At 42.9% G+C, this 15,305-nt stretch overlaps 1 protein-coding gene across 2 annotated transcripts in view; it reads left to right on the top strand.

The window, feature by feature from the left end:
- The window catches only part of FBXO42 (F-box protein 42), a 92,497-nt gene that overhangs the window by 50,180 nt on the left and 27,012 nt on the right, over positions 1-15,305 (top strand). For both annotated transcript variants that reach the window (XM_040645835.1, XM_040645833.1), the window contains exons 3-4: positions 372-488; positions 9,304-9,438. In XM_040645835.1, the coding sequence (XP_040501769.1) occupies positions 372-488; positions 9,304-9,438 (252 nt within the window). The remainder of the gene's footprint in view (positions 1-371; positions 489-9,303; positions 9,439-15,305) is intronic.

Raw genomic sequence — 15,305 nt, 5'->3', positions numbered from 1 at the left:
TTGTGGGGCTCAAACTCATGACCCCGAGATCAAGAGTCGCATGCTCTGCCAACTGAGCCAGGTGCCCCTACCAATTATTTAATGTGTTGCCTCATGGTGTGTCTTAAAGGGGAGTGGAGTTACGGTGTGAGCTAATTTTGTAACCTCGAGCTTTGTAACACTTAACCTCCCTGAACCTTGGTAAAGTAAAAGGATCGGATCTTCTAGTTTTGAAATTCTGTTTTCTTTCTTTGAATAAAAAATCAGAGAAATTTGGAGTTCCTCTGAGAAACTTAGATCTTATAAAAGTGGTAGGACAGTTAATAGACGCAGTTTTAATAATTTGAATAGTAAAATATCCTGGCTGAGGGCTTTGTTACTTTTGTCTTTAGGTGTAGCCCACCAGTGTTACCACGGTTTCATAAAGGCTGTCCAGGAAGGACACATTCAGTGGGAGAGTCGGACGTACCCTTACCCTGGAACCCCAATCACGCAGCGGTTCTCACACAGTAAGTATTTACCGTGAGAGCAGAGGCCACCCTGCCTGTGGTCATGTTTCTAAAAATTACTTTGGAGGCATGTATTTTGTTTGACTTTTTAATGAAGAGAATGCAAAGTGAGGATTTATATTAACTTTATAATTAGAATCAGGGACGAGTGTGAGCCTAGGAATGGCATAGGTACCTTGGTATAATTGTTTATTTGGATTTTTCTAGTATCTGCTCCAAAGAGGTCAAGGTATTATCTGAGACTTGAACATCTGACATGAGGTCAGAGGAAAACAAAGGAAAGGAGTGCACAGGGATATTTCTGAGATCCTACTTCAGGAGTAGCCAGAGCTCAGCACTAAGTCTTAAAATAATTCTTTATTTTAACATAGTATATGTTTAGCGAACACTGAATTTGACTGGGGTCACACAAAAATTTTGAACATGAAAGGTATTAATTATAAAATACAAATGCTCTGGCAGTTTAGAAGTAATTTAGAGTTTTTAAAATCATTCTAGAATTAACTCTCCATTGTAATTGATTTTTGTAGACATGATTTTATTCTATTAGTGATTCGTACCTTCATCAAAATGAGATGTGTTATATCTTAGGCCAGGTATATTATTAATGTTTCTTCATCAGAAAGCTTGTTGGTGAGGGGACTCTTAGAAAGTTTCTCATAATCACAGCTTTAATTATATTACTTCCCTGTTCAGAAACCTTCAGTGCCTGTCCATTGCTTATAAGATAAAAGCTAAACTTGGTCCTATATTCAGAGACCTCTTGAATTTGATCCGTCTCCAGGTTTACCACTTCATTTCCCAGCTTTTCCCAGGAGTGCTCCTCTTTTAGGCCGTCGCTTTGCCATACTCGTTTCTTCCTCGCTGCAGTATTCCCATCCACTTAGCTGAAGCCTGCCTTTCCTTGAAGACTCAGCAGGAGTTCTAGCTTCTTCATGAAACCTCTCCACTCTTAGCTCATAGAAAAGTTTTTCCTGTTCTGAGCCTATGTTGTTGTCTGGAATACTAATTTTGGTACTTTTTGATACTCTTTGATACTAACACTAATTTTGATCTCTAATTTTTTTTTTAAGATTTTATTTATTTACTTAGAGCACAAGTGGGGGATGGGGAGAGTCAGAGGGAGAGGGAGAAGCAGCTTCCCCACTGAGCAGGGAGCCTGATGAGGGGCTCGATCCCACGACCCCAAGATCATGACCTGAGCTGAAGACAGACGCCCAACCAACTGAGCCACTGAGGTGCCCCTTTAATTAAATTTTTCATTTTAATTCCAGTATAGTTGATTAGTTTCAGATGTCCAGTGGTTATTCCAGAATTCTGTAAATCACCCAGTGCTTGTCATGATAAGTATATATATTTTGAACTCTTGAGGAGAAGGAGAGTGTATTGGTTATTCATGTTGCATAAAAATTACCACAACACTTACAGCTTAAAACAACATTTCTTATCTTACAGAGTTCCTGAGGGTCAGGAATTTGGGAGTGCTTTAGATGAGGTTGCAGTCAGTCTGTCAGCAAGGGCTGTAGTCACCTGAAGGCTTGACTAGGACCCAGGGGATCTGCTGCCAAACCCCCTCAAGTAACTGTTGACAGGAGGCTTCCGTTCTTTAGGACTTGGACCTCTGCATAGAGCTGCTAATTACTTGGCAGCTGGCTTCCCACAGAACAAATGAACTGAGAGACAGACAGACAGACACCAAGCCAGAAGCCATGGTGTCTTTTCCAACCTCATCTCTGAAGTGAAAACCGACTTTTCTGCTCACTTCTATTGGTCACACAGAGATTGACCAGCGGTGTAAATACCAGGAAGTGAGGACCATTGGAGGCTGGCTGCCCCAGACTATATATTGTACTCACTTCCAGAGGAGAATTCAGTCCATAATTATAATTTATCGTTATCTTTGAACTGGGTCTAAATAGATCAAAGGAACAGGCCGAGCTATTGCTGTGTTTTCAGTTCTCTAGAGGAGCTATTTTTACTTGTCCTGTCATAAACCCCCTAAGACAGTAGATCTCAAAGTGTGATTCCTGGACTTCTGGGGAGGAGGGCATCTGTGAGACCCTTTCAGGGGTCTGCAAAGTCAGAACTGGTTTTGTTTACTTTAATACCCCTGCCTTGAGGCTTGCATAGGCCGCAGCAGTTTTACCCAGCATTGCTTTTGCACCATTAGTGCAAACAACACAGTGAAAAGGGCCCTTAACAGCAACTACTGGAAAATACTCCAAACCTAGCGACTAGTACTGCCTGTACTATTAGTACTGCTATTACCACACTACCACCACCTCGTCTTCCTCCTCCCCCTCCTCCTCCTTCTCCTGCTCCTCTCTCCCTCCTCCTTCTCAGTATTATTACCTCAGACGTAGTTTTGAAAGGGTCTGGAATGTTTCAGAAGTATAGGCTGTAAATGAATCCTTGCCAAGAATATTTAATGAAATTACAGAAGAATCCATGCTAGGTCCAGTATTTATTATTAAGAGGGGTCAACTTCAGTTACCTGCAGATATTTGGAATAAGAAGTGGAGATGGGGTTTCTAAAGACAGTTTTCAGATGGTTTTTTAAACAAGTAGTTTTAGAACCATAGGTCAGGGAAATGGAGTGAATCTGGGTGAAGTAGAAAACAAACTGTCAAGTATTCAGAGGTGAATAATTTTTTTTTTTTTTTAAGATTTTTTATTTATTTATTTGACAGAGATAGAGACAGCCAGCGAGAGAGGGAACACAAGCAGGGGGAGTGGGAGAGGAAGAAGCAGGCTCATAGAGGAGGAGCCTGACGTGGGGCTCGATCCCACAATGCCGGGATCACGCCCTGAGCCGAAGGCAGACGCTTTAACCGCTGTGCCACCCAGGCGCCCCCAGAGGTGAATAATTATCATAGCAACAGTTCAGCTTTCTAATGAGAGAAGAAAAAAATATTTTTCCATTAACTAGCTTTGGAAAGAGTATCACCACAGAATAGAGATAGTTATTTGAAGGGGAAATAGAGAGGAAAAGTACAGTGAGTAAGCTCACAGAAATTCAGAGGTTAGTGGGTTTCGATACGTGTTTTTACCTTAAATTTTTTTTTCATATTTTCACTTGAAAGCCAAGGAAAGGTGCCATAGATTTTTTAAAAAGGCGTCTGTGTCTCATTTCCTCTCAGCCCATCTCTCATTGTTCCCTTTCTCTCTGCATACTAACTGGCAGACGGAAAAGGACTGTTACACAGAAATGGTCATTTTCAGAATAGGTCGAAAACCAGGAATTCCTTCAGTGTCTTTCTTTAGCTCCTTCCTCTTCCTACTGTGTGTTTCTCCCCAGAACCCAATTTTATTTCTTATTTCTGACTCACGTTGAGCTCCAGGTCTGCATGTCCAGCTCTTTGCTCATATTGCCTCAGAGAGACACAGATGCTTCCTATGTCACCAGCTACCAGTGGCATTTAGTAGTTGCCCCCAGATGTTCTGCCCTCCATAATGTAGTTAATGGTATTATCATTCTGTCAGTTACACATGCTTGAATTCTTGGATTTATCCTCCGTTCTTCTCTTTCCTTCAACAACAAAAGTGAAATCTTGTTGATTCCGTCCATCTCTGCAATCTCTCTCATATCTTTCCTTATTTTTCCCATTACTCACGTTTATGAGCTAATCGTTCCATCTTTTCTAAATCTTTTCTAAATGGTCTTCTTTTTCTCTGTCTTCATCTGAACCTGCACTAGACACTGTTGGCACCCATCTCCGAAACTGGGAACAGTGCCACCTCCTAGGGCATTTGGAAATATGTAAGGTCGTTCATTGCTCATTTGCTTGACTGGAAAGCACTGCATGCCTTTAGTAGGCAAGGACCAGGAATGCTCGCTGTCCTGCGGTAAATGGGACGCTCCTACACAAGGAGAATGGACCTGCCTAAAATGATAGGAGCCCCGTCCGGAACTGCTGCAAGTCTGAAACCTCAAACCAGTCTTGTTGCTCCTCTGCCAAAAAACCTCAGCCTTTCCACACTGCATGCAGAAGTTTCCACTCCCCCTGACCTTCAGGGCCCCACCATACTCCTTCAGCCTGAATCTCTGCCGCATCCTCACACAGCTCGGCTCCACCCACATGAGACTCCCTTCCTGCCTTCATGGCCTTGCTTGGATGCCCCACTGCCTTCTCCCTTTCCCTCCCGTTCCTTTTTTGGCCCTGGACTTGTTTGCCCCTAGACTTGTTTGTCCCTTGTTAATGGATTGAAAATATTCTGTCCTGTAACACCCACCTCAGAGATAAAGCCAAAAGCCACGTTCTTCATAAACTCCTCCCACATTTCCTGCCATGGGGATTAAGCTCTTTTCTTCCTCTGCTTGTACACCCTTAAAACACTCTTCTTGCCTTCCTCGTGCTGTTTATTACCATCTGTCTGTTGCCATAATTCTCTGTCAGAGAGGCTGTATACAAAAGAAGAACTTTAAACTTGAGAAGTAAGTTCCTTGGCTCTTCTTTTTTTTATTTTTATTTAACAAATTTTTTAAAAAAGATTTTATTTGACAGAGAGAGAGAACACAAGCAGGCGGAGCTGCAGGCAGAGGGAGAAGCAGGCTCCCTGCTGAGCAGAGAGTCCGACGTGGGGCTTAATCCCACGGCCCTGGGATCATGACGTGAGCCGAAGGCAGACGTTCAACCAACTGAGCCACCCAGGCACCCCTTTAACAAATTTTTTTTTATTTGTAAGTAATCTCTCCAGCCCAACATAGGGCTTGAGCTCATGATCAAGAGTCACACACTCCACCGACTGAGCCAGACAGGCGCCCCTCCTTGGTTCTTCTAACCCACAGTTTTCTCATCTGTAAAATGTAAAACAAATTCTGTTTATGCCACAGGGTTGCTAGGAAATTTAATCAAGGAAACACTTGTAAAAATATTTTTTAAACTGCAAAGTGATAGGGTGATGAAGATGTCTCCTCCACAATCTACTGGAGGACAAGCAGGTTCCAGGTCTTAGACATCCATGCACCTTTCACAACACTTGGCTCATAGTTGAAATCTATTGAATTCTGTGAAATTAAGTGTCACAAAGATGGAGCAGTACAGCTTCTTTCCTGTGTAGAAGCCTGGGACAAAAATGAAGCCAGCTTTCCTAGGTTTTTGGCGAGTATGTGCATGACCAGTCGTGTAAGCCTTGACTAACAGAGAATGCCCTTTTCAGATTGATGTAGGGATCTGTTAGAGTACCCAGCATCATTGCTTTTAGTGTTTAGGTTCAGGCTGCAAATAGGGTCAGGTCATTTCCTACCCATGCTAGTAGTGCTCCTGCAGTAGCTAGCAGGCCCAAACTGGATAACCAGCCTCGCTTGTTCCACAGTTACGTAATTACAGGCCTTATCAAATCTGTCCTGGCTTGTAGACGTGAGACACATGACAGCATAGTCTCTTTAAGCATGGGATAAATGCCTCAGGACCTTTCCCTGGAAACAAGTGGAAAACAAAAGAGAATTTAACGTTTGAATGTGCAAAGTTTGGAGTTCAGTGAACATTTCTTGGGTGGCTCCCAGGCATCATGGGAAATATGAAACAACTGGAAGACCTTGCGCTGGAGAGGATTATACACTAGGCAAGTGTTCGGATGCTGAAGAACTGCTTGCTTGCCGTGTTAATGTGAACATTTGACTTGCCTTTGAGTAGGGATTATTAATAGTAACTGGAAATAGATGTCTTGCAATAGTTGTGCATGGAGCAATCAAACCATTTCAGAAGATTTGAAGAGATTGAGCAATTAGAATAAACATTCTTAATGTTATTTCTTAGCAGAATATTCATATTGTACTATGAACTATAACTTTTGTATCGCACATTCCAGTGGTCTAGATGTTCTGAAAAGAAAATGTGCTGTTTGGGTGGAGAACGTTGGTAAAAGGGAAATGACTACTTGAGCACTGGTATTTGCTTAAATTCTTAATTTTTTCTAAGAGGCTCATTGAACTTGTTGGGTCTCCCCACCCCCACCCATACCACCGTGTAGGTGTCTTAAATAAAAATAGACAATAAACAAAAGTTTAGTAGGATGCTTAAAAATATTTGAGTGTATTATTGATGGCTATTTTCTCATTCCATTATATCTGAGTTCTAAACATAGCTGCCTGAATTGACTCCCTTCCTCTTGTTGCTAATTCACTGATAGGCATTGAGAATACAGTGTGTGTGAAACTTGTCATTTCAGTCCTGCTAGGTTTTGCAGAGTTTGGGCTGTGCCTTCCTCTTCCAGAAACCTTTGTTTGCTCAAAGAGAAGCAGGAAAATGCCGATTGCCTTATTTTAGTATAGGATTAAAATACATGTGGCAAGGACCCATGGGGCCCAGCTGTTGGCTGGGTTTTCAACCCAAATAGAGAAGAAGAATGTTTGCTACCTCTTTGAAAAATAAAGAGCACTGTGATCTTTTGCTGTATGAAGGAAACAGCTGCCGAGAGTTGATCTTTGAAGAATGGTGAGACATAACTGAGCCCTCGACTCTCTTAGTTATGTATTTGTCTTATTAAACATTGTTATAATGGACACAAATTAAGGCTTCAGAAGCCATAGGACATTGCTAATTTCTGTTCTGTAAGTATGGGTTACCAAGAGGGAAAGAATGTTCTTTCGAGCCTGGCACCAGTTGATTCAGTTCAAAATTTCAGTCCCATTTGTTGGAGTGGCTAGTTGAAGACAGATGCGAGAAGACCGAGATACTGAAGCTCAGCTCCTTTCCTGGAGATTGAAATGCGGCTCCAGCGGTTATGCTCTTTGTCTAATGTCAGCTAAACTTTGTCCTTTGTTATTTGCAGGTCTTAACAATCTGAAATATGAGCAGTGGAGTTTCATAGGATTTTACGTCTTCTTTGGGGGGAGGGGTTACTTCTTAATGGACTTTCTTGTTGGGATGTGGATTTTAAAACTGGTATAGATTTGAAGTTAAAAGTTTAAAGGCAAAGAAAGTGGAAAGTGTAAGATCACTTAAATCTTCATATACCATTGTAGTGTGTTTGTTAATTTGAAAAGTCTGCATCTCCATTATCTCACAGTGTCAGAGGTCAGATGATTTGGATCTGTGCCTTCCACTGGCTGAGATGACCAGCTGTAAGTGGCAGGACACACTGCTTGTAGTACCTCATAACTCCTGCAGTTTTCTGACATGGCCTTCCTAGCGTAGTGATTCCTTAAAGGGTCTGTGAGGCAGGCTGGGTTAAGAAAAAAAGGGGGAGTCGTTCCCAGAGCTAGTGCGTGTCACAGAGGTAATGATAGCAGAGGCACTTCCCTTTTTCTGACCATGAATAAGTGGTAGCAGAGTTCAGAAGGCCTCTTACAAACAGGTACTAAATTGCACTAGACCTGCAAATAAGCTAGCCGATCACTGAAACGAGGCTGTAGTGGATTGAATCTCCGAGTTTTTTTCCCCTTTCCCCTGCCTCGTCTGGGACACTTAACTGTTCCAGCCTAGTTTCACATAAACATTGAGAGGTCTTTTTTTTCCCCACCAGTATGCATGAAATGAATGGAAAGGAGAGTTTTGCTCGGCCCTCTTCCTGAGATCCAAGATGGTAAATGCAGGACTGTAAGGCGTGGGGTCATCTTTTTCAAAGGATAGAGACTAAATGAGCATTTTAGTGCGAAGCAAGGTGGCAGTGCCTCTCATCTAGACTCTGGCTCTGGTCCTCCTGGTTTTGGGGGAACAGCCCAGCCCTTCTTACAGTCCTCGCCCCTTTGCTTTGGAGTGGTGCCCATCAGTGAGGCGTGCATAATCATCTGATTGAAAAGGCTCTTCTCAGAGACCTTGGTGCTTTGTAAATGTTACTTACTGTGCTGGTTTTCCATTCAGCACCAGTCAGCCTGTGTTGGTGGCTTTGGGATGTGCCTAGGGAGTTAAAGACTTCCGTGCTTTTCTCTCAGTTGCTTTGGGACCAACCGTACTACTTCTGTAGTCCCTGAGCTACTTTGATCTTTGTGTGTGGTTACTTCGTGGCATTGATTAAAATTGTTTTCTGTCATGTTCTTCATATAAAGACATGCTTCAGGTTTCATTTGAAAGCGGAAACAGTAAGAGCAGGGCTGCAGAAGAGAAGTGGGAGTACTTGAGTGCACCCGTTAGCACTGACTCTGCCTAGCCCTAGAGCATAATGATGCAGATTTAGATTAATTATGCAGCTGTACTGAAATTTTACTTGTTGAGCACCCTTAATCTGAATTCCTGTGTGCTCTTGCTGGAGTGATACTGTCTTATTTAATGATGACATTGTCAATTTGCTTAGTGTGCTCAGAAATAACATTTCCATAGCTGTTTTCTGGGCTTTTATTATATTTTTATTTTTTTAAAGTTTATTTATTTATTTTTAGTAATCGCTACCAGCTAATGTGGGGCCCAAACTCATGACCCCGGGATCAAGAGTCGCATGCTCCTCCAACTGAGTTGGCCAGGTGCCCCTCTCTGGGCCTTATTTTAAAGAGTAATTTGAAGGGGCCTGGGTGGCTCAGTTGGTTAAGCTTCTGCCTTTGACTTAGGTCGTGATCACGGGGTCCTGGGATCGAACCCCACATCGGGCTCCCTGCTCAGTGGGGAGCCTGCTTCTCCCTCTCCCTCTGCCACTACTCCCTACTTGCGCTCGCTCGCTCTCTCTGTCAAATGAATAAGTAAAATCTTAAAAAAAAAAAAAAAGAAATGTGATATTAACCAATCTGAAGATAAGAGGCTGGTTATAGAAAGATGGTACCTGGCAACAGAGTTGTAGAACGAGTGAAATAATTGATCCTTGAAAGATATGGGCTATAATTATGGTGCCAGAGGGGCTTCAGAGTTAAACATCAGCTGTGCATTTATTGTTTTCTTTCTAGGTGCATGCTATTACGATGCTAATCAGTCTATGTATGTGTTTGGAGGCTGTACCCAGAGCAGCTGCAATGCTGCCTTCAATGACCTCTGGAGACTTGACCTAAATAGCAAAGAGTGGATCCGACCTTTGGCTTCAGGTAAGAAGTAAAATGCTGATCTTTGCCCTCTTACCAGGTAACTCCCTTCGCATGGTAATTCTATCTGGCTGTTTTGGTATTGGTCTCTGGTACTGGGGCCCCAGGCCCTTTGTCAGATCTTCTGTGTAAATGCCAAAAGTGATGTGTTTGTATAAGGTCTTTGAAATAAAAATTTAAAAAAAAAAAAAAAAGCTTTATCCTGAGTATTGGTGCCCTGCCAGAATTCCTCTACTACTGTGTGAATTCATTTGTGTGGTTTTCTCAAGTGCTTGCACTGGTGCGATATGCTTTTTGGTATGAAGTTGAAGTAAGAGCAGAAACACCGCATCGTGAGAACTATAGTTGACTGACAGGAGCTGTTGTCCCAGGGCTAAGATCCCTGAATGAATATCTTTTGTTGTCGCCAGCTCAGATATTTGGGGAGTGTATGGAACATGCCTCTGCTGGTTACTCTTAACAATTCAGGAGTGTGGGAAGATTCTCGAGTAGGTGCATTCCNGCACAGTGCCACCATGCCAAAATTCTAGCAAAAAGAAACTGTTTTCTCCTTTTTGACCTAACCTTTCTTGGGGTGGGTGGGGGATTTGTTTTTGCACTCTTGAGGCAGGATAGTTTGAAAAGGCATAGCCGTAATATTGAAGGAGCTGGTGTTATGGAGAAATAGAGCCCACTAAGCATTAAGTATTCAGCTAGATTTATTGGCAAGCTTTTCCCAGACATTCGTTTGGCTTTTCAAGGTTGGAATTCACTCTAGGACTAAGGAGACTGAGGTTTTCCTTGAGTAGATTCTTTACTCATTTAGGTCTTGATTTACTACTTTGATTGATAGGAAGCGACTTGGTACAGTAGAAAGGGCCCTGGTCTAAGAGTGAAGAGACCTGAGTTTCGTTTCCTGGCATAATAGCCGATTCTCCATGTATCTATGAACAGGTGACTGCATCTCTCTGGGACAAATATGGAGTAGGACTAGATGATTCTATTTTCCAGTGGGTTGGGAAGGCTAGTTTATGCTTCACTTTTTTTCTGTAATGACTTCTATGAATGTCTAGGTCAGGGACTTAAAACCTTTTCATGAGATGAAGCTACATTTTGCTCCCCCAAAACTGTAAGTTCCTGTTCCTTCCCCTGCAATTGGCAAACATAGGAGGCAGGAACCTACTGACAGCGGGTACTCACAGGTGGGATTGGGGTTTGAAAGTGAAAACAGTAAGTGTTTATTTATTAATTATTTTCTTTATTAAAATCATTCTTTATTAAAATCATTAGAAAGATGACCAAGTGTTCATCTTTTAAAAATTTTGAAAGTTGGTACTATTTTAGGGCCCTCGGAATTGTGTACTTTGGAGAGTTTTCTTTTCTAGCCCTTTGTCCCCTGTTGTACTTTGTGCAATATTGATTAATATTTGGAATCAGAGATTCTAAAATATAGAAGTCTTCTTCAGCTTAAGCATCCTGTTGCCACTGTACTGGGTGTCCAGATCCCATTTCAGAGCAGCTTTGATTAGTCCAATCACAAAATACTAATACCATCTTTCTCTGTTTTGTAACCAAGCTTTATGCCTTTGATAATTTGACATGGGTGCTGCTCTTTCTTCTAGAAGTAGAGCTCTGGGCTGTGGGACCTTCATAGCCTATTGCTAACTACTGTGCTTATTTTTCCTTATTTCTCCCCGTAAGGTAGACCTGGGACTTTTTTTAAAAACCACTAAGACTATGTTTTGAAATCCCCAAGGTAGACGTATCAGAGAAATAACTGACTTTCAGAATACAGTGTTAGGGGCGCCCGGGTGGCTCTGTTGGTTAAGCATCCAGCTCTTGGTTATGGCTCAGGTCATGATCTCAGGGTCATGAGATTGAGCCCCCGTATCAGGCTTCATGCTCAGTGATGGGAATCTGCTTGAGATTGTCTCTCCCATTCCCTCTCCCCTACTCTTGTGCACATGCATGCACGTTCTCTCTCTCAAATAAAAATCTTTCAAAAAAATAAAATAAAAAATAAAAATACAACGTTAGACTGTTTCCTTTTATAAAACATAGAAACTCCTGAAGGTTTAATTTTCTAATAGAGTGTCTCAAAGAATCTGCTGGTCACTTCACTCTAATCTACAATTAAAGCCTAGTTTTAAAGGGGGAAAAACAGCTATTTGAAATGTCTACTTTTTAAACAAACAAACAAGCACTAGTTTTTAATGAAGAATCCTATGAGATTCTCCTTCAGGCAGAAATCCCATGGGAAGATTGCCTGAGGAAATGTTTCTGTCTGCTGTCATGAGGCCCAACCAAAATTACTTCCTAACTGAAGCATCAGTGAGTCTTTCTGAACAAAACACAGTTGTTGATATGCCTTGGTATGCCTGACTCACCCATTTTAGTGCACGGAGGTGGGGAGGTTGGAAGGTGGCTGAAGGGAGGGTGCCTGCCACCCTTTGGTGTCAGCTGTGAAGTTTTCTCCCATGTGAACATTCGTAAGCAGTGAGTAGTCGAAACAATAGCCTGAAGTGGGTTCAGTCTTGGGAAGTGTAGCTGCGGAGAAGAGCAGCAGATGAGCGGGAGGGGGCAGTTTCATTTGAGTGGAGAGTTTCTGGAGAGTGCTACTGCATCGAGGGTCTTCTTCCTTGTTTATTTGCTGATACTGCAGATGAGACTGGAGCCTTCTCATTTTGGGTGGTGTCCTAACCCGCTCAGGCTGCCCTAACAAAGTACCGTAGACTAGGGGCTTAAACAGCAGAACTTTATTTCTCATAGTTCTGGAGGCTGGGAGTCCAAGCTCAGGGTGCTGGTGAGGGCTGTCTTCCTGGCTTTCAGACAGGTGCCTTCTTGCTCTGTCCTCACCTGGTAGAGAGAGAGTTCTGGTGTCTCATCCTCTTTTCATAAGAGCACTAGTCCCATTATAAAAGGCTCAACCTTATAACTTCATTAAACCTGATTATCTCCCAAAGGTTCCATCTCCAAAGGCCATCACATTGGTGTTAGGGTTTCAACATAAAAATTTTGATAGGACACAATTCAGTCCGTAGCCATTGGAATTAATGTGACTTGCCCCTGAAACCTTGTTGTTAGTTCCTTTTGAAATGATAGAAGTGCTCCATTCTGGAGGGAGTGTGGTAGTGACAAGCATTAGAATGACAGCTCTTATGGCTGAGTGAGACCTCGGGATGCCTGGCTGGCTCAGTTGTAGAACACGTGACTCTTGATCTCAGGGTTGTGAGTTCTACCCCACACTGGGTGTGGAGCCTACTTAAAAAACAAATAAAAACAAACAGGGGCGCCTGGATGGCTCAGTCAGTTAAGCATCTGCCTTTGGCTCAGGTCATGATCCCAGGGTCCTGGGATGGAGCCCCAGGTCGGACTCCCTGGTCAGCGGGGAGCCTGCTTCTCCCTCTCCTCCCCGCTTTTGCTATCTCTGTCTCTCTCAAATAAATAAATAAAATCCAAAAAAAAGAAAAAAAAAAAAACCCACAACACAACAGCTGAGTGAGACCTACGTACATCTACACCTACCTACCTACAGCTGGTACTTCTCAGACATTCCAGTGAGGTACCTCCTCCTCCCTTTACAGCTGTACTGCGCCCCTCCTCTCATGACGCTTACATTGTATTGGGGGAGAACCAAAAACAAATAGAAAGCATGAAGAAGATAAGTAGTGAGATAGAATAAGAGGGGCAGAGCTACTTTAAACAGGAGGCAACATTCTTTGCTGAGATTTGAAGAATGAAGAATGGAGAGAGTGAGACCAGCATGTGCAAAGACCCTGGGAGAGCAAAGAACAGGACATGTTGGAGGACCTGAAGGCAGACCTTTGTGGGTGTAGCATGATGAACAGGGAGTAGAGTGGCGGAGATGCAGTTGAGATGTAGACAGGAGCCAAATCATTCATACCCCAAGGTCTGGGAGATTTTGAAATTTTAAGCAGAGGAATATTATGATCCAATTTACATTTTAAAGAACACTTTTGCTGCTGTTTAGGAAATGGATCGAAGAAGTCATGAGAACAGTGCAGAGAGACCAACTAGGAGGCCATCACAGTGGTATAGGTGAGAGGAGGTGATGACTTGGACTAGAGTCCTAGTGGTGGAAAGAAAGGGAAGTGGATGAATTTGAGCTGAAATTTTATGATAAAATTGACAGGACTTCTTGATGGATTGGCTATGGGAGGGTAAGAGGGTCAGTCAAGGCTGATTTAGGTTTCAGGTTTGGCAGCTAGGTAGATAGTGGGCCCATTTACTAAAATGGAGAGTAAATATTTGGAAGAAGTTTAAGTTTTGATTTCTTTACACATTTAAGTGGTGATATCCCATAATTAATTGTTGTGAGAGTTTGACATTTAAAATAGAGTGCCTGCCTTCCCTTAAATGACGCCATAGTCCTTCCTTTTGTTTGGTTAATTGTACTCTCATCCTTCATTTGTTCTGGCAGCAAATACTTATGGATTTCCTGCTCTGTGTCTGGTATTGTTTCAGATGCTGGGGATACATGAGTGAATAAAACAGGCAAAACCCCATTTCTTTTTTTTTTTTTTAAAGATTTTATTTATTTATTAGACAGAGATAGAGACAGCCAGCGAGAGAAGGAACACAAGCAGGGGGAGTGGGAGAGGAAGAAGCAGGCTCATAGCGGAGGAGCCTGACGTGGGGCTCGATCCCACAACGCCGGGATCACGCCCTGAGCCGAAGGCGGACGCTTAACCGCTGTGCCACCCAGGCGCCCCCAAAACCCCATTTCTAATGGAGATCAAATACAAATGAGGGAAGATAGATATTTAAAATGACAGATAAGGTTGGGCACCTAGACAGCTCAGTCAGTTCAGTGTCTGACTTTGGTTCGGGTATTGATCTTGGGGTCCTGGGATTGAGCCCCATGTTGGGCTTTGCGCTCAGTGGGGATGCTGCTTGTCCTTCTCCCACTGCCCCCCCCCCCGCTTATGCTTGCGTGCATTCTCTCTCTCTCTCTCAAATAAATAAAATCGTTTTTAAAAATAGTAAGTAAATGGCAATGTGATACAGTATGTTAGAAGATGATTAAGCTACTGAAGTGAAATGATAGCATGGTAGGGGGTCAGGGATAGGGGGACTAAGCTGGGGTGACCAGGGTAGACCTTCCCAAGGAGGCAACATTAGAACAAAGACTTCATTGGGTAAAAGAAGTGAACCAAATGGATATCTAAGGAAACAACATTACAGAGAGAATAGCCAGTGCAAAGGTCCAGAGGTGGTAGTGTCCAGGGATAGTGAGGAATCAGTGTGACTAGCACAGGTGAAGAAAGGAATGTGTACTAGGACGGGGGGTTGGGCAAATAATGAGGGAAATGTGTCATACGTGTAAGGCTTCCTGGCTGTTGTAGGGACTTTTTCACATTTTTTTGAGTGAAGTGACTGGTCATTTAGGGTTCTGAAAAGACTGTGTAAGAGGAAAAGTGTGGCAATGAGGAGGCCAGCTAAGAAGTGGTAGCAATAATCTAGGTGAGAAATGATGGTGACGTGGACTAGGGTGTTGGCAGGAAGTTAAGAACTGGATGGATTGGACAGAGCCAACAGAATTCACCCATAGTTTGGATGTGGAGTATGAAAGACAGGAGCCAAGGACAACCCTAAGGATTTTTAGCCTGGGCATTTGAAGGAATGGCGTTGCCATTAACTGAGGTGGGCAAGACTGTGGGTGGACAAGGTTGGCAAAGTACAGGAGACGTGAGAAATTCAGTTTGAAACACGTTATTTGAACATCCAGGTGGAGATGTGTCTGAAGTTTTGGGAGACATACAGGCTGGAGACATTTGTCTGGATAGCCCAATGGAAGTTATTAGCATATGGATGGATTTAAAGCCACAAGTCTGGGTGAGCTGGCCAGGGGAGTGAGTGAAGATAGTAGA

Source organism: Ursus maritimus, unplaced genomic scaffold (genome assembly GCF_017311325.1).
Source record: "Ursus maritimus isolate PB19 unplaced genomic scaffold, ASM1731132v1 scaffold_32, whole genome shotgun sequence".
Lineage (NCBI taxonomy): Eukaryota > Metazoa > Chordata > Mammalia > Carnivora > Ursidae > Ursus > Ursus maritimus.
This window is presented reverse-complemented; position numbering and strand designations above follow the sequence as displayed.